General features: G+C 41.4%; 1 protein-coding gene across 2 annotated transcripts; it reads left to right on the forward strand.

Moving 5' to 3' along the window:
- The first annotated feature begins 8,931 nt into the window (after positions 1 to 8,931).
- fgf16 (fibroblast growth factor 16) lies at positions 8,932 to 19,110 on the forward strand. 2 transcript variants are annotated; one of them, XM_068047924.1, is made up of 4 exons: positions 8,932 to 9,520; positions 11,015 to 11,131; positions 11,320 to 11,423; positions 18,104 to 19,110. In XM_068047924.1, the coding sequence occupies exons 1-4, from the start codon at positions 9,235 to 9,237 to the stop codon at positions 18,347 to 18,349; spliced, it is 753 nt and encodes a 250-aa protein (XP_067904025.1). In that variant the 5' UTR covers positions 8,932 to 9,234; the 3' UTR covers positions 18,350 to 19,110. The 2 variants fall into 2 exon arrangements, with proteins under 2 accessions (XP_067904025.1, XP_067904026.1); XM_068047925.1 differs by lacking the exon at positions 11,015 to 11,131.
- The last annotated feature ends 7,791 nt before the right edge of the window (positions 19,111 to 26,901 follow it).

Raw genomic sequence — 26,901 nt, forward strand, 5'->3', positions numbered from 1 at the left:
CATCATCCCTTTCCTATCCTGAGTGGCGTGAAACAGGGCTGTGTTCTCGCACCTACACTGTTTGGGATCTTCTTCTCCTTGCTGCTCTCACAGGCGTTTAAGTCTTCAGAAGAAGGAATTTTCCTCCACACAAGATCAGATGGCAGGTTGTTCAACCTTGTCTGTCTTAGAGCGAAGACCAATGTACGGAAGGCCCTCATCAGGGAACTCCTCTTTGCTGACGATGCTGCATTAACATCCCACACAGAAGAGTGTCTGCAGAGACTCATCGACAGGATTGCGGCTGCCTGCAATGAATTTGGCCTAACCATCAGCCTCAAGAAAACGAACATCATGGGGCAGGACATCAGAAATGCTCCAACCACCACGCTCTGGAAGTGGTTCAAGTGTTCACCTACCTAGGCTCAACTATCACCATTAACCTGTATCTCGATGCAGAAATCAACAAGCGCATGGGAAAGGCTTCCACTGCTATGTCCAGACTGGCCAAGAGAGTGTGGGAAAATGGCGCACAGACACAGAACACAAATGTCCAAGTGTATCAAGCCTGTGTTCTCAGTATCTTGTCAGCCATTTCAGCCAAGAGCGATGTCTCAATTCATTCCATCTTCGCTGCCTCCGGAGGATCCTTGGCATCAGATGGCAGGACCGTATCTCCAACGCAGAACACCTCGACGCGGCCAACATCCCTAGCATATACACCCTACTGAGCCAGCGGCGCTTGAGATGGCTTGGCCATGTGAGCTGCATGAAAGATGGCAGGATCCCCAAGGACACATTGTACAGCGAGTTCGTCACTGGTATCAGACCCATCGGCCGTCCATGTCTCCGCTTTAAAGACGCCTGCAAATGTGACATTGACCACAAGTCGTGGGAGTCAGTTGCCAGTGATTGCCTGAGCTGGCGGACAGTCATAAAGGTGGGGCTAAAGAGTGGCGAGTCGAAGAGACTTAGCTGTTGGCAGGAAAAAAGACAGAAGCGCAAGGAGAGAGCCAACTGTGTAACAGCCCCAACAACCAATTCTATGTGCAGCGCCTGTGGAAGAGTCTGTCACTCTAGAATTGGCATTTATAGCCACTCCAGGCGCTGCTTCACAAACCACTGACCACCTCTAGGCGCTTACCCATTGTCTCTCAAAGAACAAAGAACAGTACAGCACAGGAACAGGCCATTCGGCCCTCCAAGCCTGCGCCGATCTTGATGCCTGCCTAAACTAAAACCTACTGCACTTCCGGGGACCATACCCCTGTATTCCCATCCTATTCATGTATTTGTCAAGATGTCTCTTAAACGTCGCTATCGTATCTGCTTCCACCACCTCCCCCGGCAGCAAGTTCCAGGCACTCACCACCCTCTGTATAAAAAACTTGCCTCACACATCCCCTCTAAACTTTGCCCCTCGCACCTTAAACCTATGTCCCCTAGTAACTGACTCTTCCACCCTGGGAAAAAGCTTCTGACTATCCACTCTGTCCATGCCGCTCATAACTTTGTAACTCTCAAGATAAGGAGGCCAAAGAAGAAGAATATGCTAAAATATAATCCTTTTTTCTCTTCCAATTCATATTTTATAAGGCCTGTGAATTACTGGAGCTTTAAGTCTTGTGATGTATTGATGAATAGTAATGAACATGTGAAATAAAGAATGCTAAAATGCAACAAATATGTTGACATTTTATTTGAGCAGATATTTTAGAAGCCCCATCAAAGGGAGAAGGAAGGTGAACCTGAGGACTGGAAAATGTTATCCTAATATTCCAAAAGCAAAATTTTGAAATGATGTACGAATTAGTCCATCAGTAGTGGATAGAACACTCAAAAGCATCCCACAGGATCAGACTTTAGAGAAAATATAATGTTAAAGGCCTACCGCAGCCTGGTTTCAATACCGATTACTTTCAATAGTGAACTCTATTGTTTACATGCTGTATTGGTTTACCATACCTACAATATAAATAGATTATATCGACCCTTACAAATTGTTTTCACATATTCATGTTCTTGAAGGATATTTACTATGGAATGACATCATGCCAGCCAACTCATTAAGCCTCTTCACAGACCATAAGGGAAAATAGGGATGGCAGGGAGAGCATTATCAAAGCGCTCAGCATTTCTTTTCCTGATTTATTTTGTTCTTATCAACATAAGGGAGGAATCTTGTTGGCGCTGCAGAACATAACTCTTCGCATTCCAGGTACCCAGGACAGGTATAGCATAATTACAGACAAAGTAATGCTCCCTGTATTCTGCCCCAACAATATACCTTCGTCTCAACCTGGGAAGAGCATCCTCTACTGCACCAGTATGACACACCCCACCCCCATTTCTCATGCCAGTTATCCTACATCTACTCTGAGATTGTCAACCAAATTAATGACAGTTTTGTGCTTCATGTCCAATAGGATAAAAGCAAAATACTGCGGATGCTGGAAATCTGAAATAAAAACAAGAAATGCTGGAATCACTCAGCAGGTCTGGCAGCATCTGTGGAAAGAGAAGCAGAGTTAACGTTTCGGGTCAGTGACCCTTCATCGGAACTGAGAAATATTAGAAAAGTCACAGGTTATAAGCAAGTGAGGTGGGGGTGGGGCAAGAGATAACAAAGGAGATCTAGATTGGACCAGGCCACATAGCTGACCAAAAGGTCACGGAGCAAAGGCAAACAATATGTTAATGGTGTGTTGAAAGACAAAGCATTAGTACAGATTAGGTGTAAATACACTGAATATTGAACAGCAGCAAGTGCAAACCTGAAAAAAAACAGTGGGTAAGCAAACTGAACAAACAAAGGTGAAATGAAATAAATGCAAAAATAAGATTGTAAAAAATGCAAAAAAAGAATGTTAAAAAAAAGGAAGAAAAAATAACTAAAAATGAAAGTAAAATGGGGGGCTGTCATGCTCTGAAATTATTGAACTCAATGTTCAGTCCGGCAGGCTGTAGTGTGCTTAATCGGTAAATGAGATGCTGTTCCTCGAGCTTGTGTTGATGTTCACTGGAACACTGCAGCAATCCCAGGACAGAGATGTGAGCATGAGAGCAGGGGGGAGTGTTGAAATGGCAAGCAACCGGAAGCTCAGGGTCCTGCTTGCGGACTGAGCGGAGATGTTCCGCAAAGCAGTCACCCAGTCTGTGCTTAGTCTCCCCAATGTAGAGGAGACCACACTGTGAGCAGCGAATACAGTGTACTACATTGAAAGAAGTACAAGTAAATCACTGCTTCACCTGAAAGGAGTGTTTGGGGACTGGGATAGTGAGGAGAGAGGAGGTAAATGGGCAGGTATTACACCTCCTGCGATTGCAGGGGAAGGTGCCCTGGGACGGGGACGAGGTGGTGGGGGTAATGGAGGAGTGGACCAGGGTGTCGCGGAGGGAACGATCCCTTCGGAATGCTGACAGGGGAAGGGAGGGGAAGATGCGACTGGTAGTGGCTACTACCAGGCCTACTAGGAACTGGCTTGGAACTCCCAACCTCATTTCACCTTGGATAAACTTTCATCCCATCAGTCTGAGCTGAATTTGAACTCAGGTTCGAAAGATAAAAGGCCAGTGTCTAAACTTCTGACTTCCCCAATTGTTTTTCATGTTTAATAACAATTGTATTTTGACTGTTATCTTTAGTTCGGTGAGGTTAATACTGGTGCAGCATCATTGTTATAACTGCTTATTTCAGTGTCACCAAACATGATGTGAAAATATTTAAAAAATTGTCCATCCCAGGGCACAATTATTTCCCTGAACCTGCCAGTAGTCTTAACGGTGCATTTGCACTCCAGCTACTGGGCTCAGACCAATGTTAGCGATTCAGGTTGCAGCCAGCCAGAACCATTTTGACACTGCTTGGCTCCAGCCTGGCTGGAACTCTTAACTGTCCTGCCCAGGAGAGGGATTGCTTGGACACAGGCAAACACAAAGCATTCTCCCAACAGTTAGAAGTATAAATGTTTATAGAGCAGGGTGGGGAGATTCCCTGCTCTCTGAATATTTGAGATAAAGCAGATTTTTAGAACTGTCCACAAGAGCCAGCAAACCCGTGAGCATTTTGTAAACCAGCTCTGACACCACGCCTCTGGCGAATCTCACTGTGCTCAGTTGGGAGGAGTCGGTTCTGGATTTACAATGCAAGCATAGCGTTAGGCAAAGTGGAAGTCACTTAACACTGGCAGTACACATAGGTCCGAAGAGTTAAAGAGCTACATCATGTCACCCTTCAATAATCCCTTCGAAACTAAACCTGGCAGCAATTTTCTGGCAAACTGACCATTTGCTTGGCTGCTTTGAATTTGGAAATCCAATCGAATAATCAGAGCAAATATCCAATTGTCTGATTGCAGCGTATAAGTCTACAAAATATTGAAGAGGGCTTTAATTCCCAAGTTAAGGGGTTACAGGGAACAGACCTTCGGAATAAACTGAATGCTGTCTATTTGAAAAGCGAATGCCAGGATGGTTCTCGAATTGTTCTGTGGTGATAATATCCGAAGGGTCCCAGGGTGCTACAATTATCCAGGAGCAGCTCACGTTAAATCCTTTGCAATCAGTCTCGTCACTAAGTCAGATTGGATGGAACTGTCCACGGCAGACAGGCTCCCCAGGTAGCACTTTGGGATATCGCAACCAGCTTCTGATCTGAAAGTGCTCCATCCATCAGGCTCAGAGACAAAAAATTGGCTTCTCTCTCGCTTTCGAGTTGAAAAATAATGTATTCAAGCGGGATTCTTGCATGGTGAATTAAAGTATTGTGCAGTCACGCATTAAAGGGACCATTTCATGAGATCCCCTGCATTGTGGCTATTTTAACTGAGGACCGAGTTTGTGTAGATGTTATCTGATGGTGTTGGTAGGTGGGCCCCACCTACTTAATTTCTTGTTCAATGTAATAAAAGATGACGGCCTCCTTGCATTAATTTGATGTCCAGATCAATGTGAATTTCTCTATAGTCCGGTAGAGGCCAAAAACAACAAGAGAATCAGCATTAACAAAACACAAAGTAGCCGACATACACCAATGGTATGCACCGAGCCAAAGCATATAGAAACCGTCCGTCAAATGGAAACTGGGTGCTTTTCGCAAAGTATCAGAACAGCACTTACAGAATTCAATAGCACCAGCCAATATAAATGCGGATTGTGTTTAACAGGTTGCTGCCCAAAGTCCTAATGTAAAAGAAAATCTGATACCTATAGCACCAAGCAATCACAATCCCAACATGAACCTTGGTGTGTATTACTGTGCTCCAATCAGTTTCACAGAGTTAGGGGTTGGGGAGATTTCACATTACAAGCGGGACCCCCTTTTTTTACTTCTACTTTGTATTTTTTATTTTTATTTCACTTTATTTTAGTTTGTTTCATCATTATACTTTTTACCATGTGCCTGCCCACTGGCTTTTTTCATGTTTGTGTTTTTGGCTACGGCTGTTCATTTAACACCCTCTCTGCATTACACACCATTAGCGCACTCTCTTTGCCTTTTCCCTATGACCTCCTTCTCAGTTAATCTCTCTGACCCTCTGTCCTATCAACACCTTCACTTCTGTTCTCTTTTCTCCCACCCCCGCTTTATTTGCTTAAAACCTATTACATTTCTAACCTTCCCCAGTTCTTATGAAAGGTCACTGACCTGAAACATTAACTCTGCTTCTCTCTCCACAGATGCTGCCAGACCTGCTGAGTATTTCCAGCACTTTTTGGTTTTATTTCAGATTTCCAGCATCTGCAGTATTTTGCTTTCATTTCACATTACCATCTCCATCACGTCAGGAACAATGTGCTTTGGTAAAGTGCAACATTTAAAAAGCAGAATGTGCGCAAGGCATCTTCATTGGAATGGGCACCTCTTCATGTGCTGTTTTCTTTTTGTTGATTAAATGTCATTTTTAACTGAAATACTCTTTCAATGGCAACTTGGTGGAAAAGCTGAGATGTGAGAGAGGTAGTAGTGTTTGTACATAGTAGCAGCAAACGAGCAGAAAAGTATTGGGTATTTTAGTTTAAAAGTGACTCTCCTTGAGAGTGAGTCAGACTTGAACAGCTTTGGAGCGAACTGCTAAATGTCTTCCTTTGTCTAACACTGCCTGGGATCGCCCTAACTCGAGAACCGATGCACTATTCGGGTCAGCGGGGACCCTTTTTCTTCGGTTGCGTTTTCTTTCCACCATGATCCAGATTCATAAAACTACACAAGACAAAATCTGGATTTAATATCAAACTTCCAGATCGTGGAAAAAGACATGGCAACAGGTGGTTTTGCGGAGGCAGTGCCCCCAACAGGTAGTTTCTCTGTCAAATTACCATAAAACGAGGCTGAATGTCCGAATATGTCTTGTGTAAAGTGCGTCAATCTCTCTCTCACCCTCTCTCACACACACATTTATATTCAGTGGCTGTTGTTTCAAATAGTGCAGTAAAATGAGCTTTTAACCCTAACGATAAACCTGTCTTTCAAACAGTAGCACTGCCGTATCCACTTTCACATTTGACATGCCTGCTCCAATGATCATGTATTATACCAATCACCAAACGTACCAGATATAATAATGAGTTACAGTTGTATTGCCAGGGCAAATGGCCAGTTATGACACTCAATTCTAGAAACACGGAAGAACATTTTTTGATCGGGTTGGGGAGGTTTCAGGGGCATTTTGTAGGATGTGATAACGTGTTAGAGGAGCGACAGCTTGGGACTTGTTCTTTTGTCAAGGGTTTCGGATTTCCATCCTGTCTCTCACTGCACACAACCGGCAGAGTAGGTAGTGTTAAATGATTCGATTCACCCCTTTTATGGCTTCGGGGCCTTAATGCTCTGGCGAGCGTGCCCACCCTCTTCCAAATAAATTCTGCTGAAAATAATGTCCTGTGGAAATTGATGTTTTGACAGTCAAATAGTTTAACAACTGAGACCAAGCGACACTGAACCATAATGTTGGATCCACATGCATCACCCTAAATCATGGGAAAGCGTCACTCTGCTTGCTGCCATCTAAGAGTTGGTGATATTGCTAATATAAAGAACCAAAACTTCTATCAAATCAAAATGTCTAGAGATGGCTTTGCACCAGTTGCAATTGAGTGTGAGACTACCACTCAAAGCCTCATCAACGGCAGCTTCGGGAATGCATCTATACAGTAAAGGTAACATCAATGCGGAGCATTTTCACAGTGGATTGCAAATCAGTTTAATTCTAGTGCAAAATGGAATGAGATTTTTTTTCCTGCAGGGAGAACCCACTTCACAGCAAACACCACATGTTACAGTTTTTCTATTTTGGGGAGAGTGACCTTCACAAAGGATTCTCCCCATTTCAATTTGTCACTGAGTGCCAAGCTTTGAAGGCTAGCTGGAGCTAACTGTTCCATATGGAGACCCAATTGCAGGGGAGTGCAGTTCACTAGAAGTGAGGGAAGCCATTTGGCGCACTTTGGTTTATTAATGAAATAAATCCCTGCATCACATGATCTAACCCTGAGTACGCCGAAGGTGGGTCCACCTCCACTGTTGTACTAGCAAGCCATTCCAAGAGATGATCACTTTTTGTATGCAGTAGTTCATTCTGACTCCCTGTCAGAAACTTTCACAATTTTTCTCCTCTGCCCTCTTGTTCTGGTAATTTAGCATACTTTTAAATATTTTTTTAGCTAGTTGATTGAGATGTACTTGTTCCTACTGAAGGTTGATCGTCTCACATTTCCGTGCGTCTGCCATAGCACCAGCTCATTGTAGGACAGGTTGTTTATACTTAGTACAGCCGACACAGGGACAATGGAGCATCTGCAATTGGCCAGATCCCTCCAGTATAAAAGCTCCTAAATCATACAGTTTGAATTGATGCCAAACTGAAACCAGTTTGCAGTGAGGCAAAACTTGCAGTATAATCAGCCTTAACGAGGCAGCCTAGCTTTAGAGAGAACTTGTCTTCAGCATTGAGTCTCTGTTCACTAACACACCATTCTAAGATATAACCCACAACAAAACCTATTGAAAATGATGCCCGGACAGTTCCCTAAAACGAAAAAAAGTTTGGCTTTTTTTCATGAAGACAACTACCTTACATAATAATTTTAAGTGCAGTTCCCTGTAATGCCTTTTCATTTTGAAATAATCACAAGTACTATTGTTTACAGCGTTTTAAGGACAAAAAAGGTGTGTGTGTGTGTGTGTGTGTTGGGGGAGGGGTTCTTATAAACAAGTTGCCCAAATGCATTGCTCAGTTTTAACAACAGCAGGAATTCAATGTGCAGCGTGCAACTAACTCCGAGAAAATAGCTGGGGGTGGGGGGAATAGGTGATCAACAGCGACTTCCACCGAGATACTGGACCGAGAAGACCCAGACCTTGAGTGCAGCCACGACCTGTGCTCCCGTACACACACAACAAACGTGTGAAAAACAAAAGGCGAACTGTTGTTTCAGCCCGGAGCTGCTGATTTACACGGCTCAGCTCTAGCACAGGCTCAACAGCTGCTGTAAAATGGGGAGGGGGAGGTAGGTTGGGGAGGGGGGGTAGCTGGGAAAACACCTGTTGTACAAGGTGGGAGATGCTGCCCTCAAACCCCTTGTTCAAAGCTCAGCTCTCTCCCAGTTGTGCAGGGGTAGAGGGAGCCGCTGCGTCTGATAAACAATTAACCATGCAGGGGAAAATCAGCAATTTTCTTCTCTCACTCTGTGATGAAACGGATCGAGATGTTAAAAAAAAACTAACAAGCCACGTTGGCAACTCCTTTTGCTCCATCTTATTACAACCTGGAGTGTTTTTTTTTGTTGTAAATAGCAGGCTGGAGTTGTATGATTTCACCAGGCGGGTACAGGAGCCCCAGCTGCCAAGTGCTGGTATGCATCAGTGGATTTTGTAGCTTTTCTTGTGTGTGTGTGTGTGTGTGTGTGTTTTTACACAGTTAACAATGGGTTGAAGCTCTTGCAGTTCGAACCCAATGAATCTCAGAGACGATTAGCCGTGGGGATGCCAGGCGGGGCTTATTTAAATATCGAATATGTCAATGTGCGAGTATGTATATAAACAGCTGCTTTCATCTGATTCCCCTGGACTTCAGTTATGAAATTTAAGCGGAGATTAATGCGCCGGGATCCCTATAAACGGTGCAGTCAAAACAAAGTCGTCTCGTCTGTTATTATACACGAGGGGGCTGCATTGGGAGGCTTTCCCTATCAGAGAGCTGATTAATAAGGAGTGATCGCGGCTCTAATTGATCGCCCCCTGGCCCCGGCTGCCTCATGACTCTGATGGCCGAGGTAGGGAGTTATCTGGGAGCCCTGGACACAGACATTCACGCCGTTTCTCTTGGGAATATGCCGCTGCTGGCCCAGGCCGATTCCCCCGGCTTCCTGAACGAAAGGCTCGGGCAGATCGAAGGCAGGCTCCAGAGGGGAACACCCAGCGACTTCGCCCACCTCAAAGGCATCCTCCGGCGGAGGCAGCTCTACTGCAGGACCGGTTTCCATTTGGAAATCTTCCCAAACGGGACTGTACACGGGACCCGGCAGGACCACAGCCGGTTTGGTAAGCTGCAGGGGCAACGGGAGCAGTTGCTGGTTCTGATCTTCCGAGCAACTGGTGTTTTAACACCTTAAAATGCTTCAATGTATTTATACTTGATAAGGGACAGAGGGTCAGGTAAAGGAGCTGGTCATGTTGCAAACAAACAGGTCGAATTTCTTGCTGTTACTATGCACAATGGAGATCTTCCTGCATATTGATTGAAGGTGGATTCAGTCTGTGTACCTGAAATTTATGGTTACTGGGCATAATGTACAGTGGGCAATCGTTCTCCAACTTTAGGTCTAAAACAAACTGTGTTTCACCTTTTACACCCGCATAACTACAGCTGGACTGCCTGAGACTTTCTTCGAACAGTCCTGCTCAATTATATGGAAACGTTCATTAAATACACGCACCATGTCTGGCACGGTTTAAGGTTTTTACACTGTTTTGGAGAATGTATGATGGTGCCACTGGGCGGATGTGATATGTACTGTATTTACAGTGGAACACAGCCCTGGCCGTCTGCAGGGGGAATGAGTACATTAGGGAAAGCTTGCAATGTCTCGTTCAATTGTAGATTCAGAGGGGAGCAGAGAGACACTGATATTTACTGACTGGGAGACTCATACCCAGTGGGATCACTCGGATACAGACTGTGAAAGAGCCAAACAGAGAGAAGATCATAGACTGGGGGAGTCAAAGAGAGAGAGAGGCAAGGAGACACACAGCAGTCAACCTCACAAAGACGGAGGCTCAAACACAGATTAGGAGACAGGCTGAGGGAGTCAGAGAGAAACAGAATCCAATATAGGCAGAGACTAGGACACAAGCACACAGACTGGGAGAGTCAGAACACAGAGGCTAGCTCAAGCCAAAGACTGGGTGAGTTAAACAGAGACTAGGAGACAAACGCTAAGAGGGAGAGTCAAACACTGGAGAGTCCAGTGCTTAGAGCCAGCGAGTAAAGGACGCACAGAGCGAGAAAGAATGATCCTCCTGTCGTTAAATCGCATTAGTTTCCATCCCTTGTGCCTTTCTCCGTCTCTTTTCCACCTCCCCTTTCTCTCCCATTGGTTCCAGTGGTTAAAACAGGTGTCTTCCATCCACTTGAAACGCTGGAGTTGTTCCTTTCGTTCCCAGACTGGTTCAAAGTGCAGCACGATTCCTACCTAAAACCCAAACTGGCTCATAAATCACCGCCAACAAATCCCTCCCCGTTATTATCAAACACAGAGATAATCTTTAGAAAAAAATGTTTTCTCCAAGTTTCCATCGCGTCTGATTGTGAAACGATTCCGTCTTTCTGAGCAGACATTACTCGGGCTATTTTAAAGTCAATCAAACAAATGTAAGAAATGAAACCTGAAAGAACTTTATAATTAGAAGCAGATTCTGCGACCTGACACCATATACACTGCAGCCAGTCTTAAACATGTTCTTTTTATAGAAAAGGAATCGAGATATTCCGCTTTTTAACCATTTGGTGACTACAATATAGTTTTCTTCTAACAGAAAAACCTAAGTGTTCCTTCCTAAACTCTATTCAAGTTGTGCAGTGGATTAAAGAATGTTTCTTGGTCGTTAACTTCTCCTTACTAATCAATGAGATACTTGGCACCAGCTGTCTGTGTGAGTATTACTGGCACTTAGAAAGGTGGCCTAGACTCAGGATTTAATGTGCATATGTTATTGGATGTTACTGTGATTTTTACAGCCCCCTTGGGCGGAACAGACTTGCAGCACTAATGTAACTCTCCCCTGCCCTGGTTCCGTGGCTGTGATCATTGACAACTTCCCATGTCTGATGTGTTGTGCAGGGATCCTGGAGTTCATAAGTCTGGCGGTGGGATTAGTCAGCATCCGAGGGGTGGACTCAGGACTTTATCTGGGGATGAACGCAAGAGGCGAACTCTATGGGTCGGTAAGTTCAACATGTTTTCCATACTCTTGTGACACAAGTACCAAACATGCCATTGAACCAAACTTTATACTGGGATCTTAGAAAATGTTGATTATTACCAAACTTGCATCTATAGTTGTGTGTGTTTGTGGTTAGGTTGAAATGTTGTGCAGGAAACTTCACTTTGTTAACTGTAGGGAGGGGAGGATGAGGGTGATGCAATTGGTGGCACAATAACACTATGATGTTGCTGTAGCTACCAAAGAAAATCAAGACAAATCTTACCTCATCCATTCAGGACAAACCTGCCCCACTCCTCTCCCCAAATCGTGGAACTTTAGCCATTTCTTAAATGATTCTAAGGTGTTTATCTCAGCTATCTTATGCAGAAGACCTTTCCATTTGTCATCACTCTGTGTGCGAAGAAACACTTCCTGATATCAGTTTTAAAATTGCCCTCTTGCCAGTTACAACCACAATTTGTCCCAATCTCCCATTTTAAGGTGACCATGTTCTGGATTTACATTGCTATATCGCTTATTACTTTGTGTATCTGAGGTTACCTGCCCATCACCTCCTTTGCCATAAGTAGTTTCTATTTCCATCTTCCCTTGCAATACAGTACTGTAATCAAATATAGCCCTGACTCTGAAGTGACTGCGTTGGTTGGAGGGGCAGCAGGTAACTTTAAAAGTTAATGATCAACTGCCCCTGTGGAGGTAATAGTGGCATCAATGGTAAATGTTAGTGTTTAGTCTACTTGAACAGATCAGCTGCACATTCTTCTGCATCCCTGGAGCCTATGGTTCTTCCCCAGGCACCAGTGAAGGTCCTCCAGCCAGAACTCAAAGTTCTGATTGTGACTTTCAAACTGTATACTCAGAAATGTGCATCTGTGCAATTGTTCTTTGAGTTGGTACCAATATCGTGGAATCCATGCTGCAGTGTAATGGGCTAAATCCCACCACAGTTACTGCCCCAGCATATTAACAAGCCATTTTTATTTGAAGCTGTACCTCAATGTAAAGGGGGGGGGTGGGGTACATAAGATAATTTCCTCTTTAAAATGCTAATTTAAACTATTTACTCTAAGCAGATATAGCATCTGTTGCAATGTGATATCGCCATGGCTCCTAATACTGTGGCACAGTAGCAGAGTTCTGAAGCATGCTGCTCCTGGCTGGTCCAGACCTGTGCTTAATAGTAAACCCACTATTAAAAGCAATAACGCCCTTTAACTGAACACATCAATCAGAAACAGTGGTATGGACTTGTTCCTTCTCTTAGAAGTTGCACATTGTTATGAAACAACAGCTGTAATTGAGAACTAAAATGTATAAATTCTGGCATTTTTCAGTGTCACACAGTGCACAATGTTCCTGTATCACTCAGCCTTCTTGTCAGACAAGATGATTATTGCTGAAGGCTTTCCTTAAAACATTTATTTGTCAGCTGACCTGGAAATTATTGCAGTCTGATATGGTAGATAGCATTACAGCAACGGGAACTGCACTCCAATCTTCATAAATATGAGAACAACACAACCTCGGAATGTTTAATAAATTAATTATGTTGTATGTGGCTTATAATGGCTCAAGAAGCCCTTCACTGTGCAATAGCTCTGCAGCACACATGAATATGTAAGAAGAAAGAGAACTTACATTTATATAGCAGCTTTCACAATCTTAGGACATCCCAAATGCTTCACAGTCAATGAAGTACTCTTGAGGTACAGTCGCTGTTATAATGTAGGGAAATGCAACAGTTTTCTCACTGCAAGGTCCCAGAAACAGCAGTAATCTGTTTCAATTAGGTTGGTTGAGGGATAAATAGTATCCAAGAGAGCAGTAGAATTGTTACTCTTTTTTTTTCAAAAAGTGTCATGGAATCTTTTATGCCAGAGGGCAAAAACAGCCTTGATTTACCATCTAATCTGAAAGATGGTACTACTGACAGTGCAGCACTCCTTCTATACTGTACTGAAGTGTTAGCCTAGTTTATGTGCTTAAGTCTCTGGAGTAAGACTTGAACCCACAACCTTCTGACTCAGAAGCACGAATGCTACACCATCGAGCCAAGATAAGTACAGTTTAATTTTGACCTGCAACACAAATGGCATTATAAGTGCTACAGCATATTGGAGTACCAATCTTTGGTGCTACTGAGTGAAGGGTGGGGCTGTACAATCATGATTATAATTCCCAGCACAGCTAAGTTCCCAATATTTGTCATAATATCGGAGAGTGGATGCTTTGCTATGAAAGCCATTCTGGCATCTGCCAACAGTCAGATTTAGAGCAATTTCCAATGGAAACTGCTTACGCACCTGCCCAGTCTTCCACCATGAATGATGGGTTTCATTGTTCCATAACTGGGGCAAAGGGAAGAAAACAATTTGGTAGGAATGTTGTCCTTATATGAAAGAATGAATCAATTCCTCATCTGCACTCTTTCTACATTGTTATCTGTGTGGCTGCCGAAATCGTCACATGAATTTCTTTTTAGGATTATGTTGCTTTAAAGGTGGATACCTCACAGTACTTGTGTTTGCTTTCAATACCTGTTGCTGCCAAACAAATATAATGGGACTAATTAAATTTAATTTTGATCATGTTTTTCTAATTCAGAAGGGTCTGAGAGCACGAGACATGGTACAGAGACAGAAATTATAAGAGCTGAGAAAATGAATGAGCAAGATTAATAAGGAAAGGAAGTCATGTGAACCAGGATAAGATTAGTGATAGGGAGAAATAAAGATGCAAGTAATAAAAACAAGAAATGCTGGAACCACTCAGCAGGTCTGGCAGCATCTATGGAAAGAGAAGCATAGTTAACGTTTCGGGTCAGTGACCCTTGGTGCTTGAACTTATAAACCCTTGGTCACTGACCCGAAACGTTAACTCTGCTTCTCTTTCCACAGATGCTGCCAGACCTGCTGACTGGTTCCAGCATTTCTTGTTTTTATTTCAGATTTCCAGCATCCACAGTATTTTGCTTTTATATAAAGATGCAAGTGTTTGCCTACTCCTTCGTGGCACAGGAACTGTCAGCATAGTTCATATAGCCTGCAATCATTGTTTTTTAAAAACTGATTTTATAACCTTAAGGCTAGGGAAACATTTTAAATATAAAAGTAAGGCTACAAGAATTGGGATTTGTTTATCATTTTGTTTTTCACTGAAGTAAATAGTCTTGGTTTCAGGGAACCCTCTTGTAAAAGGTTTCACACTGGTTTCCAAAATATAGCTGGATGAGATTTTTTGCTGAAAATAGAGACATGTTGTCAAAGCTTTGACAGAAGTCTCAACAATATGTCTTGATTTTCAGCAATACGCAAGTTCTGTACTATCAAACGACTGAGATTTTTTTAGTCACAGTTTTAAAATATGCATTTTAAAGGGAAAAGGAGGCTACAAATCAATAAGATGAAATGATTGCTTCTATAATACAAGAACCATCTTTAAAACGAGCACATAATTTTTCACTTCTGCAACAGAAGGAGGTTTCACCAGCATTTGCCCCTTCAAATAAAACTAATCAGATCTTAGGTCAGGGGTGGGACTCAATTAAATTATAAAGAATGATGTCAAAGCTTAGTTTATGAAGCTGATCACAACTTGTGCATTGGATAACTGTCTTTAACTCCCATCTATGTAGTGTTACTATTGCCAGCCTGAGGATCAGGCATCATTCTTATCACCAAGGGTGCTAATGATATTGCAGCTAATTATAGCATCTGATCTGAAGCTGTAGCGAACACAACTGATATTGTTGTTAGAAAGTACATAAACTCGAAACCTACTAATACACATTATCATTATTATGAATTTAGTGAGACTGCCAAAGGATTACTTTAATCAGCATGTGGGTTTTATGTGATGACAAGTGGTTCTATAAAGCTAGGTTTGTAACAACAGGATTTTAATAACAACATTCCTGTATAATTATAAACATTATGTAAAAATATGAATTTACTTGTTTTCAATTAATTCCTTTAAAGTCTATCATTTTTAAAATATAGATTATCTATCACTGAATCCCCGTGGAAAGAAACTTAACTTTGCTGCAACAATCACATCGCCTAATTAAAACAGAAAGTGATGGAAATACTGATGAAAGGTCACAGACCTGAAATGTTAACTCTGCTTCTCTCTCCACAGATGCTGCCTGACCTGATGAGTATTTCCAGCACTTTCTGTTTTTATTTCAGATTTCCAGTATCCGCAGTATTTTGCTTTTATCAAATTTGCCTCTTTAGTTCAGTCCACTACACAAAGTAGAAGACTGAAAATATTTGCCTGGTCTTGTGCAATTCACTGAGTGAAGAGGGCACTGCTCAGGTGACTTACCACATCCTAGCGACGTAGTGGATTAGCCCATCATGACACCTGCCATCGACTGTGCTTCATATATTCATTTTTAAATGACTGTGTTCTGTTTTATAAGTTCAAGCTTACAAGGTCTTTTTTTTTTAAAAAAGCTGTTTCTACCTGTTTGAAATACATTATTCAAAACTTTGTATCAGTCTGAGACTTGAGACTTCTTTACTTATGCTTCCCCCTCCCCCACTGTGCAGTTTTTATTCCACCCTTGAGGCCCGACACTGCTGCTTCCTGCCCCCATCAGAACAGGATGGGTCCACCGTTAATACAAGCCTGATTGTTCAAAAAGCGACATGTTTCCATGGAGTAGGACTGGTCCTACCAGTTCTTCTTTTCACCAGCTTTTTACTCCCCCTCCCTCCCTGCCAAGATAGTGAATGCTCCTGTTCCACAGTGCTCCCTCTAGTGACCTGTTTGAGAACTGACTAAACTCACCCAAACTAAAGCAGGAGTTTTCAAATATCATATAAACAGAAAATGCTGGCAATACTCAGCAGATCTGGCAGCATCTGTGGATATGAAAGGTTACAGATCTGAAACGTTAACTCGAATGTTTCTTACTCCACAGATGCTGCCAGACCTGCTGAGTATTTCTGTTTTTATTTCAGATTTCCAGCAACTGCAGTATTTCACTTTTGTATTAGAGCATAAATATCAGTCTATTTTGGGAGTGGTGTTCAGGACTTTGGCTGAAAATGTATTGCTTTATTCCTATAGGTGCTAAGATGCCCATAAATATATTAATTGCATTATTGGGTATTCAGTTACAGTTAACACATACAGAGTAAACATGACCTTTCCAATAGCACCTGCTAAAAATGTAGTTATCCAAAAGATTTAATTTCATGCCCCTGCTTCATCAAAAATGTAGGTAATGGTAATTAAAGTAACATGTCTTTGTTTTAAATTCCCCCATTAACCCTCTCAACTATGATTTTCTCCACTCTTTTACTTAAGATACTAGGTAATGCTAGCCACACTCAATTACCTTGTTAAAGTGGTCATTCTTGATGTATGAACCTGGCCAGCAAGTATTGGCAATCAATTTGATTGCAGGAAGTATTACAAATCCTCCTGATCCTATTGTCGCCTGCCTTCCGCATGTGCATATTCCATCAGGGATAACTGGATAGTGCTACTGATTTTTCCCCTTCACTGGCCCAAGGTACTGAGGTCAACTGCCTCCACCAAGACTGAGACTGGGTCACTCAGAACATAGGTGAAATTGAGCTTCTGTGGCTCAGATCTGCATTTACCAAATTGAGCATCAGGTGCAACATAATCTTCTCCCTCACCGTTTAGGTCTCTCCAGTAACATGCCAGTCTCTAGCAAAGAGTGGACGGATGAACCAACAAGTGGTGACAGGAATAACCAATGCTGACTGAGCTTCCAACGTTCCTCATTCCCTGTGAAAACTGTTTGAGTTCCGTTCAGCACTTCCTCTCAATAAGATGGAACCTCTGACAATATCGCAGTCCCTCAGTACTGCATTGGAGCGTCAGCTTAAATTATACATTCAAGTCTCTGGAGCGGGACTCTGATTCAGAGGCAAGAGTGCTGCCACTCAGCCAAGTTATCAGTGAACTGGCTGTTCCATTCTTCTGGACCAGTGCCTTGAAAGGCTGTTCCTTACAAAGACCTTGGTCAAGTCCTGCCAGTGGCAAAGAGATAATAGTTTCCTTTCAATTCATGATGATTTCATATGATAAATAAGACAATTCTGACAGAATTAATTTCATCTCCCTTAAACATATGTCCATAATGGAACACAACTACAGTGAGAGAGGATTCATATCTTAGAAATTAGAAATGGCTCTGTTTAGTGGGAACACAAATTTACTATTAGCGTTTATACTTTAACCAGAAAAGAATCAATGTTGTTTGGAATATGTAAAGCAGTATGTAGTTTAGCAATTATGCTAGTCAATTGAATTCTGTTGGTGGAATGTTCTATATTGAAGACATTCAGTAGTTTCCCTTCTCACTCCCACATGGTAAATACTCAAACTCAATAGTGGAAAATAAAAATGACAGGTATCCTTAGATTTTCTATTGTTAAGTCATACTATTTCTCAATTGCTGGTCATTGACGCCTGACTTGAGTGACATTGGGCCCAATTTTAACTCTGTGCAAGTGGGTGGGTTTTGAATAAGTTAAAATCTTGCTCAATATTCGTATTGTTATCAGATGTGGAATGGAAAGAAGTTCAACAATGTGACCCTTCAATTTATTTAGTAGAATGTGATATAGGAAATAAATAGCATTGCAAATACATCTAGTATACCTTCTAATTAACATTTTTTTTTCTTTCTTATAGAAAAAATTAACACCAGAGTGTGTCTTCCGGGAACAATTTGAAGAGAACTGGTATAATACCTACACATCAACTTTGTATAAACACTTAGATACTGGGAGACATTATTATGTGGCTTTGAATAAAGATGGATCCCCACGGGAAGGATATAGGACTAAAAGGCATCAAAAATTTACTCACTTTTTACCTAGACCTGTGGACCCTGAAAAAGTACCGACATTATACAGAGACATCTTGAACTATAGTTGATAAACTCTGCTGCCTTGCATGTGTTGTACATACGCGGGAGCTTTAGCTATTCTGGGGAGCAGTGCCAACGAGAACCTCGTGGCCATTTCTGAGACGACCACTTTGGTTGAATTCATTACCACTACTAATACTATCAAGTCTTTATAAAGTGCACAGACCCAGGATTTTTTTTTTTATATTCACACATCTATATTCTCCACTGAATTTTGCTTCTAGATATTGGTTGAGGAGGAGACTCATAGATAATGGACACTTTTATTGCTGGAGAGAAACGAAAGGCCACTAAGTGGTGATAATCGCTGCTGCAAATAAAGAAGCTTTGAGCTAAAAATTATATATTTATCAAAAATTGATATATTTCGGATCTGTGGATAAGACCCTGCTGAAAGCAGATATTTACTATGCTACACAGAAGAGAAGAGCCAACAGGATATAAGATTCCCGGTCTTTGGAATGGGCTAAATTTATTACCATGGACACTGTACAAATGGACAAAGAATATTTATAGAAAGGTCAATATTATATTTATTTTATATATTTATTTATTACATAGACTTTATTTTTAATGACAATGTATAGACCAGATTGTGATCTGGAAGGATTAGATCCTACTGAAATGTAAATGACCACTCTTAAGTTATGAAGATCTATGAATGTCGAGTTAAAAAAGTTATGGACAATAAAACAAAACTTTGTTTAAAGCAAAAAATATATTGTACAATTAACATGTTGCTTGTTCACTCTTAATAAAAATAAATCATTATGACAAATTTCTAAGTAGAAATGAATGCGTTACAAGTATTTCTAATCCGTTGCATTGCAAAACTCTCCAACATGCTAGGCAAGTGTGGTGTTATTTTTTAAAACCCATTTGCAGCTGGTTTTTATATTAGTATTTAGCATATTTGACCATGTATCTTTATCGTTTATTTCCCTCCTCTTTGGGACAGTTCTGTGTCAGAACTTTCTTTCCTATGTATATGAGCTCAGGTGAAAGGTTGTTAAGTAGAATATTAACTTAAACTTTTCTCTTTTCTGATGGTGATAGACTTGCTATATATTTCCAGTAATTCTTTGGTGCATCACCATGTATAATGATTAATTTACAATATCCAACTCCTTTTGAAATGGGGTTAAACATTAAAATACTTCGCACACACAAGGTGGAGTAAAAAGTCTTAAACTGTATAACACAAGTTCAGTGGGACTCAAGCTTACAACTTAAGCTGGTACCACACTGACTAGGATACACATTTTAAAAAAAAACTTATTTCTAAGGGAAGAAAGGAATTTTAAAATGGAAAGAAAAATAATCAAGAGTAGTTTTCAAGAAACAAAATGAGCACATGTCTTTTCCTTTTTGGAGATAAGAGTTCTGTCTAGAGAAAAAGAAAATGCAATCTCCATGTTTGTGGTAGATTTGAAAGTATTGAACGTGCACCAAATGAAGTGACCAAACTTCAAGTTATCTGAGGAACCATTTTCCTAAATGTCCCTAGAAAATAATTATTGTGTCTTTAGCACTCATATCCCCATTCATGTTTTCATGCTGTTATGTCTTTTTCCTCTCCTTTACCAATGAAGAAATATTTTCAGTGTAATTATTTGTTTTTGTAGGCTTTTTGCACAAAGAATTTTTGGAACGGTCAGATTTTGGAAATGGCTTGGTCATCTTTTGCAAATTTTTTTGTGTTGATATGTATGAATCCTGTACTAGTGGTTGCAATTCAATCCATTTGATGTGGTTACACAATAGCTGAAACAGTTTAGGATGTTTACACATAACAGCTGAACTCTGGGCGCAATACTTATTAAAGCCAGTAACATTTTCGTTCTTACAAACTAAAACACTCTCTGGTCGAAATGTGAGTTTATATCACAGAAGTATTCCAGACTTTTGTATTAATTAGCAGAGTTTGGTTAAACTTTCAGAATGAACCAGCAAGGTAGTGAGTGCTGTTTTAGGGAATTGGGACTCCAGAGCTAATCTCATTGTTGAATGTTTGTCCTCATTGGCTTGACGAATGTCAATACTGGGGGAATGAAACACTTTCCACTTTTGCACCTGGTGGCAGCTCCAAGCATTCCAGAGTGCAGTCTAGATGCAGAGCAAAGCTTCCTATCTTCTATCCCAGCAATGCATCTTTAATTCTATAACCACAGAGTGATTTTCCTACTTCCCACACCAACATCCTTACAGCCCTACTAAATGAGATTGCAAACCCAAGCCAAATTACTGTGTTTTGTGCTGTGAGCTCACATTCACTAGATAGGGGATTGAACTTAAAGTACTTTGAACACATTCTACCTTTACAGCCAGCAGATAGGGAAGACCACCATCTCAGGCCCCAAAGGTGAAAGTTTGCATGCCTCTTAATATTCTGGCCAATAATATTGGCAGTTCACCACCACCTTCCCAAGGGCAATTAGGGATGGGCAATAAATAATGGCATTGCCAGCGATGCTCACATCCCTCGAATGCCCAGACAAACAGAAATGAATCCAACAAACCAAAGATACTTAAATACTTGGAGACAATGTAAAATACTCCACATTTAATTTGCTTAATTCATTGGACAAATGAAGAAATACAATTGAAATAAATAAGTTTTTTTAACAAAAGTAAAAGTAGGAATTGGAAAGGGGAACGTAAAATACAATTTGCAATATTCAAACAGGAATTAGAATGAAAAAGACCAGAAACATCAATAAGTATTCAACAGAGTAACCAGATTGCTCGAGAAAATCAGGGCTTTTTTTTGCAATTACAACACCGGGGCCAGTGATTCTGAAACCAGGGTTCAAGTTTGGTACACACCAGTCTTGAATATTGAGCAAACACAAACAGTAATAGCCAGACAGGAGTAATATGACTAATCCAGTTGAGTGAGTTGAGATGGCATAACAAACTATTAATACACTTGAGACTGAACCTTACTGTTCCTCCCTAGGTAGTGTGATGGAAATCACACCTGCCAAATGGAAACATACTAATTTTTTCATATGGGACACTACTTGAACTTATTTTTTTACTGGACGTTGCACAGAACTTGTTTAAAAAAACAAAAATTAAGCGGCTGAAAACATGGTTGCACATTTGCATTCTAAGACACCATTGAACAGAGAGACAATGGAAGTACTCACTGATTCAATTAACAAGATTAGTCTGGGCAACAGTGATGATGCACATCTTGTCTGTGTAAGAGCAGGCATTCCACCCCAATACCCCACACACCAAATGTCTGGGAGACTGAAGTCCAGCAACCCTCTAAGAAGTTGCTATTTCAAACAAAGAGATGGTCACATGACTTACCTGATGGCCAAACTGTTATTACGAATTCTACTTCAACCCGCCCCCAATTCTTTCCTCCCCTCTGTGTGCGTTTTGTAGGCATGTTAGCGTGGTTGCATTGTATATTGTCATTTAAACCGAATTAGAGTGATAAGGCTAATAAACTTACATCTTTGCTTAAACCTGAGAAAACCTGTCTGATTGGTTCTTTTTTTAAATGTATTCATTTCATGGGATGTGGGCATTGCTGGCCAGGCAACATTTATTGCCCACCCCTGATTGCCCATGGGAAGGTGGTGGTGAGCTGCCTTGTTGAACTGCTGCAGTCCATGTGGGGTAGGTACACCCACAGTGCTATTAGGAAGAGAGTTCCAGGATTTTAACCCAGCAACACTGAAGGAATGGCGATATAGTTCCAAGTCAGGATGGTGTGTGGCTTGGAGGGGAGCTTGCAGGTGGTGGTGTTCCTGCACAGCTGCTGCCCTTGTCCTTCTAGGTGGTACAGGTCATGGATTTGGAAGGTGCTGCCTGAGTAGCCTTGGTGCATTGCTGCAGTGCATCTAGTAGATGGTGTACACTGCTGCCACTGTGCATCGGTGGTGGAGGGAGTGAATGTTTGTGGACGGGTGCCAATCAAGCAGGTGCTTTTTCCTGGATGGTGTCGAGCTTCTTGAGTGTTGCTGGAGCTGCACCCATCCAGGCAAGTGGAGAGTATTCCATTACACTCCTGACTTATGCCTTGTAGATAGTGAACAGGCTTTGGGGAGTCAGGAGAGTTATTCACCATCAGAATCCTAGCCTCTGACCTACTCTTATCGCCACGGCATTCATATGGCTACTCCAGCTCAGATTCTGGTCATTGGTAACACCCAGCCTCACTAATATTGGACCAGCAAGTTGCAGGGGACCCAATTGGCAAGAGACCTAATGCATCTCCTCCAATTGAGGCCTCCCAGCATCATGCCCCTCCAGCCACCAAAGTAACTGCATCTCAAGGTTGCGATTGCAGAGGGTCGGAGTTGCAGAGTGGCACCAATGCAGATTATTTTTGGGGGGCCCGGAGGAGCAGTCCTACTGCCTGAGATAGGCAGGCACTTTGGGCAACCAACAATAAACCCCTTTCCTCTGTGTTGAAGGGGCAGTATGGCTACTATATCTTGACGGTTCTTTTACCAATCAACTTAAATCTGTGAACTCTGGTTACCAACCTTACTAACACTGGAAACAGTTTCTCCTTATTTAGTCCAGCACCACCCTTATGATTTTGAACACTTCTCTCAACTCTCGCCTTAAACTTCTCTGCTCCAAGGAGAACAAACCCAGTTTCTCTAGTCTGTATGTAACTGAGCATTTCATCCCTTGTACCATTCTGGTAAATCTCTTCTGCACCCTTTCTAAGGCCTTGACATCCTTCCTGAAATGTGGTGCCCAGAACTGGCCATGATACCATAACTGAGGCCTAGCCAATACTTTTAAAGATTCAGTATAACAGCCTTGTTTTTGTACTCTATGCCTTTATTTATAAAGCCTAGGCTATGTCTTTTTAAACAGCCTTCTCAACTGGTCCTGCCATCTTCAAAGATTTGTGTGCATGTAGCCCTAGTTCTCTCTGCTCCTGCACCCCCTTTAAAATCGGACTATTTAATTTATATTGCCTCGCCCCACTCTTCCTACTAAAATGAATCACTTCCCATTTCTCTGCATTAAATTTCATCTGCCACTTACCTGCTCATGTCACCAGTCTTTCTGTGCACTCCTGGAGTCTGTTACTATCCGTCTCGCTGTTTACTACATTTGTGAGTTTCATGTTGCCTGCAAACTTTTAAATTATGCCTTGTGTAACTGTTATGACCAGGTGAGAGGGGTCTAGGGTTCCCTTTCAGCCTTCACCTGGTCTTACTGTAACAGGTTTTTTTTTTAAACACACTGTTTTTATCTCCCCCTTGGTGAATCCTTGTTCACCACTTTCTGATTATAAGGCAAAGAAACCAGCACAAACAAGCTTTCTTAGGTTTGAAGAAAAGTGAAATTTTATTAAACCTCTAATTCGGTTGATGCCTATCACACGCCCAGGCTAGCATGCATACGCGATATACACATGCAAATTGGGGCAGAAAAGAGCAGGAAAAATAAAGTGGAAAAGTTTGAGGCAATATCTGAAGAGTTTGTGTTATGGGTCTTCGAACTCATTGTAGAGTCCTTGGTTGTAGGTGGATCTTGCTTTTTGTTGGGGCCCAGCATTCTTCTAAACCTTGTTCACTGTAGGAGACTTTTCTCTGTTGGGGTTCATGTGTCTTCAGTCGGCTTTTGAAGTTCCATGAGAAAGAGATGGGAGCAGACAGGAGAGAGGAAGTCTGCTTCAGTCCACGAGCATTCAGCTTTCTGCCTGTTCAAACACTGTCTCTACAATTTAAAACTCCCCAGGTTGGCCAGCGGGGTAGTCATGTGACTAACTGGTATAACCACTTCTGTGTATTGTGTTTGTCAGGGAATGGTCCTTTGTCTACAAATACTGTCTGCTAAGATGCAAAAATATCTTTCCAGTCAGGGGCCTGGCAACCCCTTGTAACAGGCCTTCTCTTCTTCCCAGTAACAATTTGAAATTTAATGTCCATGTGGTGAAATTAATATGCCTCATTCTTAGCAGGTGGGGGCCTGCATGACAGTAACCAACTTCAAATCATTAATTTATATTAAAAAAGTCAGTGGTCCCAACATTGATTCTTAGGAACACCACTGCATCTTCCCTCCAGCGTGAAAAACAACTGTTCACTACTGCTGTCTGCTTTCTATCTCAGCCAATTATGCATCCATGCAACCATTGCCCCTGCAATCCCATGGACTTCATGTTAAAAGTGTTCCACAACATTGTATTAATCAGAAAAAATAATTCTGGAGTTTGTAAGGACAGAGACATGCTGGGAGATGAAGTCTATGACTTTGTTGAGTGTCTTTAGCTAGAGGTTTTACCGGCCTCAAACAGAAAATGTTAAGGTATTTTAGATGTTTTGACAGTGCATTACTCTGCCGCAATCATTTCAATCTCATTAATCCACAGGTTATAGTCTATTAAAGTTTTCCCACCTACCAGAAATTAGCCAAATTAAACACTTTATTTTCCCCCAGAATGAAACAGATGAAACCAGGTACCTTTAAACAACAACAAATTAACTATTTATTAATGAACTAAATCTTAAACACTATTGAGATAAACCTATGTCTAAAAGAGTTTATAACTTCTCATTTCTCTTAACCCTAATGCACACACATGTGTTCCAAAAACAATGGTTAACTGGTTTAAAATTGATGTTTCTTAGGAATAAATAATTAGCTGGGTTGTATGTCCTGGTGATTTACGTTCCCGGTTGGTGAGGTGTCCCAGAGTGGAATAATCAGATGCCACTCAAAATCTTCAGGCAAATTTGACAGACAGTCTTTAAGGGATAGGCATTCAAAGCACTTCAGTTGCAGCAGGCATCACAGTTCTTTCAACAAGGAGTACAGCAACAGGTCTATTTGGATTTTAAAACTAGTACTCTTTCAGTAGAAACTTGACTGAGAATTCCAGCAAACACAGACAAGAGAGAGTCACTTCTGAGGCAAAGACCTCTTCGAGTTCGGAAGTAAAAAAGGAATTTACTACTTCCAACAATGCAAATTTTCTTTTCCAGGGTTTTTTTTTCTCTCCTTAGGCAATACACAGCCTATAAATTAATTTTGTTTTTCTGCGAAGAGAGGGGGATCCTTCTTTTAATGTAGAGCATGCTTCTCTGGTCTCTAGTTCAAACCAGTTATAGCCAGTCTTTACACAGTCAAAAGTTACAATACAACATGTGACCTCCTCTCTCTCCTGTGCCCCTTTGTTTAAAAAGAGTGCGCCTTTAAGACTCAGTTTTTAAAGGCACACTCTTTTTAAACAGAGGAGATAAACAATTCCATGACAATGGTAAATTTAATTATTTGTGTATAAATATTATCATTTTATGTCAAGAACTGTTTGTAGTACAAAGTTTCTCAGTTCGTGAGAGTGACAGCTCTCTGGATTGTTGAGAAAATATTGGGAACAATTTCATTGGTTCCCTTTTTTTTTTTAATTGGCAGATTTTGCTGGCTGCTTTTTGTTGATTGGTAGCTTTCACGTATCCTCAGTAGATTTTCATGGGAAGTTTCTGTATTAGCTTTATCAGTTTCTAATTGGCACTTTCCCCATCAGTTCAATTGTTGCTGTTTGATGAGTATGAAATTTCAGCTAAACAAGATCCATGATACAAAAGCTGAATCACAGCTGAAGTTTGGCAGACAAAAGGCACAATACACACAATATTTGTGTGAAGACATATTGAAAATGTCTACAACAGAATTTTTAACAAGAGAAAGGAGGCACGATCTCAAGTGAATCAATGGATGCTAAAATGCGAAGGTGCCAGGATTCAAGAACTACTTTTAAAAAAATATTCTTTCACAGGATGTGGGCATCGCTGGCCAGGCCAGCATTTATTGTCCATCCCTAATTGCCCTCGAGAAGATGGTGATGAGCTGCCTTCTTGAACCATTGTAGTTCACGTGTAGGTGCACCCACAGTGCTGTTAGGGAGTTCCAGGATTTTGACCCACAACAGTGAAGGAATGGTGATATATAGTTCCAAGTCAGGATGGTGTGTAGCTTGAAGGGGAACTTGCAGGTGGTGGTTTTCCCATGCATCTGCTGCCTTTGTCCTTGTAGGTGGTAGAGGTTGCTGGTTTGGTAGGTGCTGTCAAAGGAGCCTTGGTGAGTTGCTGCAATGCATCTTGTATATGGTACACACTGCGGCCACTGTGCATCGGTGGTGGATGGGGTGCCAATCAAGCGGGCTGCTTTGTCGAGCTTCTTGAGTGTTGTTGGAGCTGCACTCATCCAGGCAAGTGGAGAGTATTCCATCCGACTCCTGACTTGTGCCTTGAAGGGAAAGGACATTTTACAGGGAACACTTTTTGTTGGAAGTATTTCCCTATTATATATTGAAAAAAATATACTTTCACAAAAATATTTTGATTAATAAACAATTTGCTCACCTCCATAGAGATTTGCTGGCAGCAAAACAAAGCTCAGGAGTCAGGCTATCATTCAGCACCCTTTCCCTATATACTTGTCCAGCTTTAGACTTGGCAATGGTGATTATAACCCTATTCCTCAAAATAGTGATAACGACCTTTGAAGTTTTCAAATTGTATGTCATGCAAAACTATCACACGATAAGTTGTACATATTCTACTTAAAACAT

Source organism: Heterodontus francisci, chromosome 15 (genome assembly GCF_036365525.1).
Source record: "Heterodontus francisci isolate sHetFra1 chromosome 15, sHetFra1.hap1, whole genome shotgun sequence".
NCBI lineage: Eukaryota > Metazoa > Chordata > Chondrichthyes > Heterodontiformes > Heterodontidae > Heterodontus > Heterodontus francisci.

Bases quoted from the DNA above. Each gene is read 5' to 3' on its own strand.
- fgf16 (XM_068047924.1), top strand. From the start codon at position 9,235: ATGACTCTGATGGCCGAGGTAGGGAGTTATCTGGGAGCCCTGGACACA. The intron at 11,132-11,319 runs GTGAGTATTACT...TGTGTTGTGCAG, and splicing joins ACTTGGCACCAGCTGTCTGT to GGATCCTGGAGTTCATAAGT. The intron at 11,424-18,103 runs GTAAGTTCAACA...TCTTTCTTATAG, and splicing joins GAGGCGAACTCTATGGGTCG to AAAAAATTAACACCAGAGTG.